At 39.9% G+C, this 14925-nt stretch overlaps 1 protein-coding gene across 5 annotated transcripts in view; it reads left to right on the top strand.

Annotated features, from left to right (window-relative positions):
• Nucleotides 1-14925, top strand: part of bmpr1ba (bone morphogenetic protein receptor, type IBa) — a 68504-nt gene that overhangs the window by 40245 nt on the left and 13334 nt on the right. For 2 of the 5 annotated variants that reach the window (XM_085294561.1, XM_085294560.1), the window contains one exon: nt 5393-5826. The exons of 2 other annotated variants lie outside the window; for them this stretch is intronic. In XM_085294561.1, coding sequence (XP_085150687.1) covers nt 5721-5826 — 106 coding nt within the window. In that variant the 5' untranslated portion in view covers nt 5393-5720. Of the gene's footprint in view, nt 1-5392; nt 5827-13924; nt 13965-14925 lie in introns of those variants that run through there. One more of the 5 variants, XM_085294562.1, reaches the window with a different exon arrangement.

Genomic DNA, 14925 nt, shown 5'->3' with positions numbered 1-14925 from the left:
TCAGGGTGAAAAGGCTTAGCATCACATGGTAATTTGCAGCCCTGTTGCTCCATCCTTAATCATTACCTTCCTATCCCATTTTGCACACAGCACTTCATACATTCCTTAGAGACCACTTTAATCATGTCTTCCCTACTTGTCTTGATCTAAATTGTTGCTAACTGCAGTGCTTTGTTTGAACATTTTAAAACTAAAACAACAAATGAACTCAACTAAACCACCATTTAGGTTTCCCTCAGGCGAAGGAGCTGAGGGTACAAATGGACTGGAGGAAGAGGAAGTACTACCGCAACTCTCACACACAGCTCTCCTACATCTACAAAGGATTGCTATGTAAATGCACCAGTGAATAGGAGTGAATGGACAGACTTAAAGCAGATTATGTTAAACCTCTTGTTAGTTTAAAGACATGCTGAAGTGAATGGGTGGGGATTAGCAGATGTGCTGCTGTGCCACGGAGGTGTTTCACTAAAATGGATTTAATCCCCTGTCTTTTAGTCAGTTCACACATCAAATAAAGGGATAAATGCTTCTAAAAGTGAGCCAGGAAAAGGTAAGGTGGTTTTTAAATCCCAAAGAAATCCGAATGTGGAGACAATGTGCTTGAATAGGTATATGTAGAGTCGCAAGTATCCCAAGTCCATTTATATATTTGGAATTTGAGCCCAGACAGAAATTACAGTAAGTGGCCTGTGAAAACCTTCAAGTCTTAACACCTACTTTAAAAAAAAAAAAAAGTACTCTGGTAATCAGAAATTGACTCTCCTAACACTGCTGCACTGCTACACATTCAACTGTTTCGAAAAACAAAGAACAACAATCTGTATAAATAATGTGTAATTTTTATTCCTTTATCTAGTTAAAATTGCGTATCTACTTTACCCTCTATTCAAAATCGCTATGGATAGGTTTTTTTTTTTGCATGTTAGGACTGCACTTTATCAGAAGTAGTTCCTGGATGCTCTGTCTATTTATCATCCGCTCTCTTCCGCTTATCCAGCTCAGGGTCGTGTGGGGCCTTGAGCCTATCCCAGCTCACAAACGGTGAGAGGCAGGGTACACCCCAAACAGGTCGCCGGTCTGTCGCAGGGCTAACACAGACATACACATCCATTCACACTCACATCAGTTATAGGCAATTTAGAATCACCAATTAACCTAATGCTACTAAATGCATGTCTTCGGACTGTGGGAGGAAGCCAGAGTACCCAGAGAGAACCCACACGGAGAACGTGCAAACTCCACGCAAAAAGGCCTCGGCCTGATGGTGGATTCAAACCCACAACCTTCTAGCTGTGAGGCAACAAAGCTACATACAAAGCTGATACTTTCTGATCAACTACAATGAGGTCCATCTCACAGGATGCAATCAGAGAGGCAGAGGATGTCATATGTCATCTTTATCACCCTCAGCAGTCATTTCGTCATAGTATTTGCCAAAAGGCCAGTGATAGTCAAGGTCAATGGCACGCAATTCCATGGTACCACAATATTTGTAGATCCCTAGTTATAGATGATGGGAGTACTCATGATCTGATGACAGAATGGCGAGGATTGAGAAGAGTCTCAGTGCTATAGACTTTCTATAAGATTAGCAACACGCTACAGAGATCTAGTTAACTTCACTCAAATTATAAAGCTGTTGTCTACATATAATGAAAGCTTCTGCAGCTCTCCTAGTTAATATAATTGTACCTTAGCAATATAAGTAATACCAGATTTTTATTTTCATCCTTAATCCACATCAGTCCACATGACAGTTTTTTTTTCTTCCAAATATATTTATTGTTCTCCAGTTTTACAAGCAAAGGATGGATCCATTCTGAAATCTTTAAGCACACACTTTTAGACAAACAAACAAAGACAAAAAGGCAAAAAATGTAAAACAAGAGTACCAAAAAACAGCACTCTACACTAGCGTTTAACACTTGGTTCTTTTACATTAATCCACTTTAGTAAGATGTTCTTCACTGCAGTGCAAGTAAGTAATAGACCTATTGAAAAATGTACTCTATCAGAGAGACCTCAAATAAGAAACTTTGGGTCCATCTCCATAATAATATCGGTATCTTTGCAGCTTATGACATTAGCAACGGCAATGAGTTAGGGTACCAATCTCTATCTAGCACATTGCTGGGTCGAAACTGTTTTAAGATTGGGAGATCTGTGTTAAATCTTGAACTGTATTGCTTTGGCATGATTACAAACTGAAAGTGATTTTAGCATATCTTTACATTCCCATTCACTGTCATTGATCTTAATAGAAAGAACCCTTTGTCATTTATCTCCAAGGTATTATAAAACCACGGGTGACACGGCAGTTAATAGTTTGCAGTTCTGGAGAGGCGATAGTTCAGGATTGCTAATTAAGATTGTGCAGTGCGATATATATAGAGTCCATTTGGCGAGGAGGAAACTTCTGAATTGTACCTAACAACTCATTAGATGTATTATTTGTTTCTAATTTCTGAGATCAGAAATTAAATGTGTTTACTGGCAACTTTCAGTCCACCTCCTTTGAAGTGTTGACACTGAGAGCTACTGACAAGTGAAGTTGTTGTGTTATGACAGCTTGTCAAAAATGATGAAAGAGTGGATGCTGAATAAACTACTGACCCCAAGCACTTGCTGAGACTTATAATCTGAATGTGTAAAGGGGCCTGAACACTATTAGCATACAAGCAGTCAGAATAAACAGTGGTCTCTGCATCAGATTTAAAGACTTCTGAGCAACTCATTTGTGACGTAAAGTAGAAGTGTTGCTTGTATTTTTATGTCTTTGACCTCCTGTTATCAGTATAAGCTTTTTTTTGCTCTTAAATTTGAATTCCTCTAAATATCCCTTAAAGGTCAACTTCCTCCTTCTGTTATCTAAATTCTTCAAAAAAGCTTTCCTCTAAAAGGCTTCAGACATCTATTATTCTTCCCTCTTCTCCCCTTTGTTTTACTTGTCAGAGGCCTTTCTGTGCTTTTTTCTCTCTCCCTTTTTTCTTACTGCTCATCCTTCGCTCATGACAGTCTCAGCCATTCATCATAGACCCAGCATGAGGGTGACACCAGTGAAGAATAGCCTGTGTGTGTGTGTGTGTGTGTGTGTGTGTGTGTGTGTGTGTGTGTGTGTGTGTGTGTGTGTGTCATGGAGCACTGGTCTACAGTACCTTTAAAGTAACAGCTTTTAAAGGGATCATACCTCAATCTGCATATGATATTCTGTTCTCAGGCAAATCACCACAGACATTCATTACTTGCTTACACACACAGGGCTTCACAGCTATTGGGGATTGGGGGCAAATGCTGTCACAGTTTTTTAAAAGGCTTCCCGTGGTTAGACATGCTTGAAATGACATTCTGGTTCACTGGAGGAGGGGAGTGGGAAAAGGAGTGAAGAAGAAAAACACAGAAGTGGAGGGGGAGGGCAGCTAAGTTTGTTAGTTAAAAAAAAAAAAAAAAAAAAAAATCTTGGAAAGAGTAGAAATGGTAATAAAGAAAGCTGTGTGTCATTTAGGAAGGCATGAAACAGGAGAAACTTTGCTGTGGTTTTCCAAAACGGAAAACGTTCCTATCTGGAATGGTCACTTCAAAATTTTGACTTTATAACCGAATCCAGGACTTCAGAAGTTCAGAAAGGGCAAAAAAAAAAGGATTTTATTCAAAAATCAGATCACTGTAATCTTGTAGCAAGAAAGACACCAAATAGATGTATTTGGTTAATTAATTGTCAAAATACTAATTGAAATATCAAGTTACACAAGTGGCCGCTTCTTATTTGCTAAACATCCCCAGCTCGGCATCCTGCTTCAAAAACTGAGACTGGATCTTCTCTTTCACAGGAGAGGAAAATTGACAAGAACATTTATTGTTTGTATGTGAACAGGGCTTGAGAGAGGCAATGATGAGGGCAGACAGAAAGACGATAGGGCAGCAGCAGGGCAGGACGGTTTATTTGTGAAGTGATATTTTGCTCTCATCGAAGAGCGAGGGAGCCAGGCAGCCTATTGTTTGCCTTTAATGACCAACATGAACAAGTGTGAGAAAGAAAAGAAGTGCAAAGAACAGCGGCAGCAACAAAGAGGCAGATTAACATGAAAACAAAACCCCCATCTATTTAACCTCGAAACTTCAATGTTCAGCATTTTGTGTTTTGAGGAGGGGAAAAAAAAAAAAAAGCTGCTCATTCTGTGGTGTTTCAGGTCTGTCATATTTTCAGCTAAAAGCAAAGTGTTACCAGCACACACGCACGTGCGCTCTCACAAACACACACACGCGGTTTTGCCGAAAGCATGCCTTACAGGCAAGAGGATAGCTCTGGAAAGGAAATGGTCTATTAGAGTGTCTCAACCCATTTATTTATTAGTATAAAAGCTCCAGGCTTGGGTGATGTAATCTCTAACAGCTCCTTCAAAGTGTCTAGGCCAGCTACTTGAATAGCACGCCACTGTGTGAAGAGGTGTTTTGAGTAGCTTTTCGTAAATCTGGGATTGTAAAGCAGAATTCTTCGGAATGATAAACCCGACTCCAGCCGTGCAGACTGTGGAGTCGTCGGTGACACAAACCTGAGTGCAGTTTTATTCAAATGTTGTTTTGCATATGCTCGTTCCAGCCTGCTGAAGACCAAAGCTAAAGGTCAATGCCTTAGGCTCAAAACCATATGCATAAAGGGTGTCTAAGTACACTACAGGTTAGCCTGCCTACGTGTTAACATGAACAATTCAAATCCACTCTATTAAACCACACCTAAAGTAGGGCCTCTTCCATATACAGTATATTTTTTCCCTTAATTATACTTGAAGTACTACACAGATTTATCCAGTACCTCCAGTGTTGGCAGTTACTCTGATATTCAGCTATTCTGATATATTTACTGAACATACATTGGTCCAATTTTCCCATTTAGGCCATGCAAACGCACAACAGTTAGGATCCGCTGCAATCACATGAAAGGAAGTACATGTGGATGTTATATGATTTTCTTTTAGTTCCTGCAGTAATCTGAAATGTATTGTATGGTCAATTGTAGCACTGCTTTATTGTTAGGTCAACACTTTATGTCAATCTCACCCGATTAACAGTCTTATTTCCAAAACAAAGTGTAAACAGATATCTATAAGTTGTTAAAGGTGCAGAATCCCACAGATAGTGCTGCTTGTTTTCAATGTCCTCCTCACCCTCCTCCTACTTTTTTTTTTCTAAAACCCCATCTTGCTCCTGTCTGCTCTCTGCCCCTGTTTTCTTTCCACCCATGTCCTCCCTCCCTGTGTGTGTGTGTGTGTGTGTGTGTGTGTGTGTGTGTGTGTGTGTGTGTGTGTGTGGAGAGAGAGAGGGCCAGCCCTCCCTACAAGGCAAGTGAAGTAAACTCCCCCTTTTTGTCTGTCTCTCTCCCTCTCTCTCTCAGCTGGGCTGCTACTGTCAGACAGGGTTGGGGGGACAATCATCTCCAACTGCTGCTGCTGTTGCCGGTGTGTTCTGTGTGGTGTGGACTTTCTCACGTTTCGGTGGACCCACACAGACACACACACATTCGCACTCGCAGATTCAGGAGCTCGCATGCCTGATACTACCCCCGCCTCTCTTGCTACCCACTCTCTCTCTCTGGTGCATACATACACACTGAGAAGGAGCGACGGCGTGTGAGCGGATCCCATCGTGCGGAGAGCGCTGAAGAGAGGAGACCAGAGAAGAGAGGAGACCAGAGAAGAGAGGAGCGGCGGCACACTCTTACCATGCCAGTGCAGGGAGAAAGGCTGAAGCGCTGTTTGTCTCTCTGTTTCTGGAGCTGGAGTTCTCTACTATTGCTTGGACTGTTCTCTCTGCATGCGCAAGGACACGGTGAGTTACTGCAAACTTTCTCTGCTGACTGCTCCCCTGAACTTTTTTAAGTAGCTGCGTGCTGAAGTTGCTCCACAACAGCTCATTACGTCTCTTACTCCCATTAACACTGTGAAGCATTGCTTTAGAGTTTTTTTTGTTGTTTACCAGTTTTTAACTCATTAAGTCTTGCGTCTTAAATCTGTGCTATACCTTGCCCTTCATTTTGTGAAAGCAATCCATGATGACAATCTGTTTTAAACGTTAAATGCAAATGAAGTGGACATGATCCCAAATATCTATAGTATGTTGCTGTTTTTTCTGTGCGTTATAACTGATTTTCATGTCATTATGAAAAGGTTTTTAATAAGCACAGGGCAGTGTTTTGTCTCTTCCTTTGGGCTGTGATTTTGAAATGAGAAATTTGATTCGACACATTTTCAAGCAAGTCTATGATTTTTAAATTTGCGTATTTAACACATGCACATGAATGCTGCTGAAGCTAATATTCAACCAGCGGCTTGTGATGCAAAAAGAAGAAAGATGTTCCCATTTCATGAATTATCACACCCCTTTCAAAGCACTCTATGCTGCAATAATAACTGAGTCATATGTCAGTTCATTTACAATATATTTGTCATTTTCTTCAAGCACACTGAGAGGTGCATCCTCACAGACTGACACTGATGTTACACGCGCCGGCCGCTTTGTCTGTGACCATGTTTGGTATCTCAACTGTGATTTGTTATGTGTTGGAGGGAGAACGTGTCAGATTCAAAACTCTGTTGCGTTTAGTGCCATCACACTTGTTTTTAAAGCTGCAGTAAGTAGAAATAAAGAGTCTGACAGGAGACGGTTCATTCGTCTTATTTAACAGTGCCTGAGTTTCATCTTCAAATCGAATTTGAACCCCAATCTCCTAAGTGAAAGTCTTATGCTTAACTGATGGGATTACCACAAATGATTACATTTTCAGGTTTTATATTACCGCATTTATACTTCACTTGACCCTCTACATGCCAGACTGAAAAGAAGTGCAGTTAACTCAAATCTGTGGACGTGAGCCAGATTTTCTAAAGCCTCGGGGAAGGTCAAGAAGCTATGGTTCGTCTAATTCTACTTCAATTACAACATCCTCAAATGTTATATTGAATTTTTTTTCCAGCGACAATAAAAAGGTGCTCCCTAGCTCAGCTTTAAGGGTTAACTCGCAGCCTCTGTTATTTTTCATGCCCTCTTCTAGGGTTAACTGTAACAAGAGCATTTTGTAGATTTTCCTCCCAATCAGTAATTTAAAAACAAAGTTTGGTTTTCAAGAGTTTAAATGTTAGTCTTTCCACTGTTCAGTTAAACACAGAGTGTAGATTTGGACAGTGTTTCTAATTAATGATGGTGTCTGCGTTTATTTATCTATCTCTTTCTTTATCGTTGATCTATTTAAAGTCATTGTAGGCTATTTCAGCCGGGAGCCCTGAAGTTAAGCCAGCAAACGCTCATACCTCATGCTCAGTATGTTATGTGCCGAGGTCTTCCTGCGACCTCTGGCAGCAAGTCATCTCCTCTGTCTTGTATATCTTTCCTGTCATTGTCACTGGGTGGTTTTCCAGAAGCAGTCTGTGCCGAGCTCCCTCCTTCTGATTTACTCGCTTTGTTTTCAGGTGCTGCTTCATAATTTATAACTGGAGCTTTGGAAGGAATAACAGTTATTTTAAATATTATGTGCTTTTAAGCATGAAACTGCACACCTGAGTGCACAGGGGTGCAAACTGACAAAGTGTCGACATGTTTTAGATGCACGGTAACGCCGACTGCTCCATCCAAGATGCCGCAGAACAGCTGCCAGCAAAGAAGAACTGTTAAATCTGACACAATGTTGGACCTCACCCAAGATTTCTTGTTTGTGTTATGCTCCTAGTTAGTCATTCACAGTGTGTGTTTTTTCTATTTGTAAGGCATTTGCTGAGAAAATCTTCAGTCCAGTTTTCATAAATCCTTCCCGGCATTGCCAGTATTTAGAAGCTAAAAGAATGAAAAATGACTATTTATATGTAAGCGTTAGAACACTGCTCTGTGCTGAATAGCCTTTAAATTCTTAGCGTGTGAATTTGAGATGCTAGGATTTAATTCATTGTCTTATTTTATTTGCTGGCATCAGCAAAATTCACATAATAAACAGAAACACAAAAAAGGGACTGTGCTGATCCAAACTGTCCAAACTGTATTCAGAAAGCATTTCTCCTGAGGCCTGTTAGTCGCATTTATTGGCTTACGCGTAGATGACTGATTGGACCAGCAACAGGCCTATTCATCGGCTGACATACAGATGATTGATTGTCAATAAATTCAGCCGTGACTCAACAGGCAAACATTTGTCAATTAAAAGAAGTTGTGAGACGGAGCGAGGTGGTTGTTATGTACAAGACTGTCTCCGTCTCCTTTTCTCTTTCTGTATCTTAATTTCCTCGGTGTATTGTCTTTGTTCCGTAACAACTCACAAATAACTTGGTAGACTGAATAGATGTCTATACCTGGGATTCCTTGTTCATGTTGCCACAGGTGAGTAGTTAAATAGTTAAATGGAGTAGTTAATTTTCTAAACAGCCAGTAAAATGCCTACTCTGTTGTGTCTGCATAAAAGTCACATTTTGCCCTCTGGCATTTATACGCCATTGTCTGTGCGGTAAACAAATAGGTAACATTGTATTCCTTATTGTCGCATAGTGGGCATAGGCAGTATAGGGAAATCACACTCTTATGCACACTTTATGAATCTCATACACACAAATCTTTTGTGACCTTCCACCTACACCACGCTGCAGCCTTCAATGTGAGTTCTGGGAAGTGAGGAGCGAGCGTGATAGCTTACATTTCATTGTCCTTGGTGGAAATAAGCACGGCTGTATCAGTTTTCACAGTCAAAGCTCCGCCAGTTGCTTTGCTTTTGTCACTGCTCTCTAATGAGACTGTTGCTCTCTGTGGAATTTCAGGTGTTATTTTATCTGAATAAAACATTTACCTGGTTTTTGGCCAAGATATACACATCACACTTGCTGCCTGTGTTCTCGAGCTCCTAAGAATTTGCCATAGTTCTTTGAGTTTATTGTAAAAGTAACATACTTCATACTTACGGATTGCCCTGGCTGTTAGTTTTTGAGAAAATCAAAAGCAGTGAAAGAGATGATTCCCATCAACTCCAAGTGAATTCATTCAATTGCATTTAGGGATGCAGAGAGGGTCTCTGAAGATACTCTGCTCTGAGGAAGTCATTAGGCATTTTGGAATAAAACACAGCTTTAAAAAAATAAGAAAAGAAGCACTTGAGATGTGACTCAGTGTACCGTGCCGTTAGTTGTGCTTTCCATTCCTCACCCTTAAAGCTTTCTGACAGGATGTGTTCTGTTCACATGCAGAAAACTGATACCTCATTAGAACTACTGATGTCCTGACTGTAACGTTGAGCCAGAGGGGGAACATTTTAGTGCTTGTTATTGGTTTTCTATTAGTATTTGTTTTCCCTTTGTCAATTTTCTATGTGATTTTTTTTCCCCTTCTTTTTCTTCTTCAGCTTGCACCAAAAACCATGGCCTGACCAGGCTTAACAACCTGGTACCCAGAAGACTAATGTGGTGACATTTGAGAATTTATTGTTCTACTATAAAAGTAATGACACAGATATGAGTCTCAAATACACCATTTTTGATACTGACACTTAAGGGGCCTGTAAGTGTTGGGCTACTCCTTTTAATCTTTGAATTCAGGTGTTTTCAGTTACATTGTCATAGATGTATAAAACCAAGCTCCTAGCCATGCAGTCTGCCTTTACAAACATTTGTAAAATACTGGGACATTCTATAGATCTCACTGAATTGGAGTGTGATACTGCAAATAGATTGTCACTACTGCAACAAGCCAGTTTATGAAAGTTCTTCTCTTGTAGATATTCTACGATCAACTCTAATTGGTATTATTGGCGAATTTAAGCATTTAAAAACTCCAGCAACTTGTTACTGAGTGCTGAGGGTTGCTGAGTGCTCAGGTTCATGGTGGTAATGCTCTGCTGACTCAGGAGTTTCAAACCAGCAGCATCATCAGCACAGAAATTGTGTGCTGGGAGCTTCATAGCATGGGTTACCCTGGCTGAGCAGCTCCTGTAGCTGTAGTGTGTCGGTTACCCAGAAGTTCTGTGTATTCGGTTTGTGATGATATTGTGACTAGAAACCATGTAATACCAATAAAAATCAGCAACTTCAAAGTAAAAAAGCGAAACTTTTCTCAGGTGAAGCAACTACCAGTGGTGTAATGCACAACATGGGTTGAAACTTGATTGTGGTAAAATGCATTAGAGGGTTACTCTCACCACCTGGAATGGCTGTTATAGTGGGTAACCATCAGCTACAAAGCAATGTGCAATAAGCAAATTGCATTATATTTGGATGGGGCTATAGCGCTGAGAAAAATGGAGGAAACAGTCATCTTAGAATGACCTCTGAAAGGTGCAGAAAGGGGAAGTGTTGAGAGTTTGGGATAGAGGGGTATTACATCCTGTAATGGATACAGATCCAGTAACTTCTATCCCAGTCAGATTACCGGTCTGGCGCTGACTTCTTAAGACACAGCTGGAGCAGGGGAAGCTGTGTGTGGGTGGGTGTGTGTGTGTGTGTGTGTGTGTGTGTGTGTGTGTGTGTGTGTGTGTGTGTGTGTGGGTGAGAGAGAAAGAGAGAGAGGCAGTGTAGAAAGAAAGGATAATTTTTATACAATAATAAGCACTGATATTATGCGAGTTTCAGCAAAATCCTACAAACTATTGCCGGAATGATTAGAACAGAAATTTGTATTAATAGTCCAAAGACATATAATCACTTGTGCTATATATATTTTGCTTATTAATATAAATTTCAATGGGTGGCTGTTAGTAAATTCAGCATGTGGATGACAGCTAGGCATCAAATTACAAAACTTCTATCTTGGAAATCAAATTTGCTGCGATTATGCGAGAAAAACGTCTTTATACTCTGATTGTGTGAGTTGATCACTCTCTGCCCAACATGGTCTAACACAATAAAGTGATAGACAGATAACAGGTGAAGGGGAGTGGAGCAAAGGAAAGCTGGCTGTGACAACCTTAGTGCACTGGGACTATGAGGGCTTAGGGTTTTCCATGCACTCGCACTCCCTCCATGATATCCTGCCCTCCCAGTCTCACCACCTGGAACTATTTTTTGGATTGGGGAGGGCGAGCAGGGAGTGGAGAGGGTAATTGATCGTTGTTTGGGGCCCGTTACTTGAGTTCAGGCTTCTTAGAGATATTCAGTATAGAAGATTTGGTATTGTTTAACATGAAGAAGAGGGTAAATGAACGTAAGGACACGCAGAGAGAAAATAGTGATCCATGTCAATGTCAGTCTCGATAGGAAATCAGTGCCCGTCTTATATTTTAAGACATAGCAAGCGTTTTCACAAAGTTAACTGTATACTTCAATCTCTCCTTTTTCTGTTTAAAAACTAAACATTTTGTCTGAACCCTGTATACCAAACAATTGTTGAGCTATTTCTAACTCGATCACTTTTTGAATCTCGTGTTCCTATCTGTAGCCTTATAACCTCATCTACAGGTTTACTTGTTTGAGTCAAGTATCTCGAACCTTTAAGGACGACACCACAATCTGTGCTTTAATTCTAAAACATATTGGCCATTAGATATTCTTCAGTTTCAGGCTTTGGTGAAAAAATAAAAGACAGAATGAGGCAGAGAAAATGAATAAATTCACTACTTAACTTGAGGTCATGTGTTGACTTGTAACCAAATGGCTTTGCAATAGAGTCATTGTATGCTTTGATAGGTACCTAATCGGTGTCCAGATGGTGTGTGTGTGTGTGTGTGTGTGTGTGTGTGTGTGTGTGTGTGTGTGTGTGTGTGTGTGTGTGTGTGTGTGTGTGTGTGTGTGTGTGTGTGTGAGTCTGTGTGCTTTAAGGGTCTAGACAACAGCTTGTTTGGCCAGTTAGATGGTGCAGAGAAGGCCTGGAGCCACTGATGTGCTGATGGGTGATATGCGACTTAGTTAATGGGAAGCTAATCACGCAGAGGAGACTGTGGGACGCGTGCAGCTGTAAACATATGTAGACTTATGCAACTGTACTCACACCCGTGCGTGCACATGGATGTCCACATCCCCCGCATTATTCACATGCAAGTAGGAAATACATTAATATCCTCCCACGAAGCACACATACGTACATGCACACATACTCTGCAGACATGCAGGGTGTAGATGGATGGAAAGTAACAGTTTAAGCATGTGGAGATGACGGAGACAGCATAGACCAGAACTCCTGGAAATAAACACATGGCAGCTGTAATGTTAACACCATCAGCCCTCCCTCCACACACACATAAACCTCATGCACACCCTCTGCTCCCAAAGCTGCCAAAAAAAGACACTCACCTACACACATATTTGCCTGTTCTCATTCTCACCGCTGAACATCTCTGATTTACATTCCGTTACGTTATCATTTAGTATAAGCAGACGCTGTCTTTGGCTTAGAGTTCTGCACGACAACTGCTGTGTGTGTGTGTGTGTGTGTGTGTGTGTCAGTACGTTAGGTGTGAGGTTTGGTTTACTGACGTGAGGTGTTTTGATTGCCCCTATTGAATGCTACATTATTCCAGAGAGAGGAATTGCACAGTAATTTATGGTCTCCTATTACAGCAATAAGTAGGTGTTTGTGTCTCTGTGTGTGCATGTGTGTATTAAATGGAGTTTTAGTCGACATTATAGTGATTTACAGAGTGAATGCACTTCCATTATATGAAATAAATCTAAATGGTCTCATCAAGATTTTAACTCGTTTAGAGAAATTATAACACATATCTGTGTTTGGCACTTTTTTTGCACCTGTGATGCTCCACAAATAACCCACAACCCAAACAACCCACTGTACTCATAAACTAACTGGCGAAGCTGATTCAGAACTTTAAAATGAAAATTCATAGATATTAGGCAAACCTGCAGTTACAGAGATGCATACATTTTTATATATTTAAATTCCAGCACTTGATGATGGTGTTGGGATCACTTGGAAGCAATCAGTGGTATGGAAGAATATTATTTAAAATATATTATCATGCATTTATGTGCTTGTATTATGTACATGTTTTAATGTTACTATAGTAAGCCTACAATTAGATCTAAACATAAGCTGATGGGGATCTGAATTTTTAATTTTGTTTTTCTTTCTTTTACCTTTTGATGGAAATAAACATCTCAAGTAGTTTAAATGTGCATATGCATTCATTTTTTTATTTGATTATTTCACATTACAAACCAAAAGAGCAACTTGACACTAATAGGTATGGAAAAAAGTGGCTTCATATGTAGAATCAAATCAGGTCACAGGAGTTCAGCATCAGAGGAAATGAAACTCCAACTTATTAGATAAAGATAGTATCAAATGATGGTTTGAAAAGCAGCTTACGCTTATAAATTACCCAAGTTGGAAAGACCATCCAACTGCCCAGTTCACAAGTTCACGGGCAGTTGGTGTCTCAGAAACAAACCCATATTGCATTTTTATATTTTGATAGTTTTTAAATTTTCTACTTTTTAGTTCCAGTCCCAGTGTCCTGTGGATGGGAATCAACCTCCAGCCACTCGCAAAGTCAAAGCAGTTCCCTTCTCTTGTCCCGTCTCAAATCCAGACATTAATAACAGAGTGACCCCAGTGTTTCTCTCTTTGCTGGGTTACTGTGACTCATGTAAACTACTTAATCAAACTTTTATCTTAATCTGAACATTAACTGTAATCAAGCTATTTGTGTGCATTACAGTTGAGTAAAGGTAGACGTTTGGTCTTGATCATTTGGAGCCAGCAGTTTTCCCACTGAGCCATTAAGGGTTTTACAAATGCCAGACTTACATTTGAACTTTGATTTTTCAGTCAGTGTTGCCTCAAGGAATACATGCACATTGAGATTTGTGAGGCCTATATGAGTGCAGTGCTTTGTATTTAAAGTTTGTGTCACTCTGAGTATTTATTTAAAGAACTCATGTAGCTGATGTGTGTTTAAAGTGGCTCCATTTTTTTTCTTTCTGTCAGGAGAGGAAAAAACCCCACATATTTCCATCTGAGCAAAGAAAGCAAGCTTCATTTAAATGAAGGTATCAATTTGAGATGGTTATCTTGTACAATGCATGTATATTTTTTCTTGAGTTGTAACTTTCTGAGACAGAAAGGGAAACAGTGCAAAGTCACCGCAGTTGGAAGCAATTCTAAAAAGTTTGCTTTTTGTTTGCAACCTTTAGACACTTTGCACACTTAAACACTTCCAGCTGCTCAGTAATTTTATTGAATGTTCAGAACTTGTATCGGATGGATAGATGGATATATTTTGTGATGCAAATGCACAAAATCATGCAATTTTGATTCACACATAAAGGATTGACAATGCAAAGTATCCTCACTGTGCAAACGTGGTTCTCCATTTCTAGATGCAGTGTTAGCTTGTGAAATGATTTTGTGTTTTTATTTCTCTGTTATTATCAGACAGTGTGTGTTTCTGGGTGAAATTTTAGGCTTGAGTTGTTACATTTGCTATGGCCAGCTATCAGCTTGGCAGGTGTGAGGCCATTGTTTATCAGTTTATAGGCATGGTTTTTGCATACCACCATGATGGAACAATGAGTCACATGATGATATCATGGGAATAGCACATCCAATATGATAAAAATAGCTGCCAAGCTTGAATTTACTGAAAGGGTGTGCATATTGTAACCTAATGCTGCTTATTAATGAGTGTGCATCATAGTCTGAGCATGTAATGTTTTAGTTTTAAGCCTTTTTTTAGAGTGTGAGGTAAATGATAGTATAATCATATATTTTGAACACACAAGGTGGTCAGACATTTTGCTGGGATCGTTTGTATATTAATATACACCTGTATTTTATAGGTTACACATTTGTGCCAGTGAATGTGCCTACTTACTAGGGATGGGTGTTGTTTAGGTTTTATCCGATACCGGTGCTTAAAGAATGGAGAACACAAAATTGGTCCAAAAACCTCTCATGTTCAGCTGTTTTTTTTGTAAAAAGATAACAATATTAGCCTTTTCTGCAGCTATG

This window comes from Mchenga conophoros, linkage group LG12 (genome assembly GCF_057382185.1).
Source record: "Mchenga conophoros isolate Kocher_MC1m ecotype Shallow Benthic linkage group LG12, M_conophoros_male_GT1.1, whole genome shotgun sequence".
In the NCBI taxonomy this organism is placed as follows: domain Eukaryota; kingdom Metazoa; phylum Chordata; class Actinopteri; order Cichliformes; family Cichlidae; genus Mchenga; species Mchenga conophoros.
Note: the sequence above shows the minus strand (reverse complement) of the source record. Positions and strands in the feature narration are given on the sequence as shown.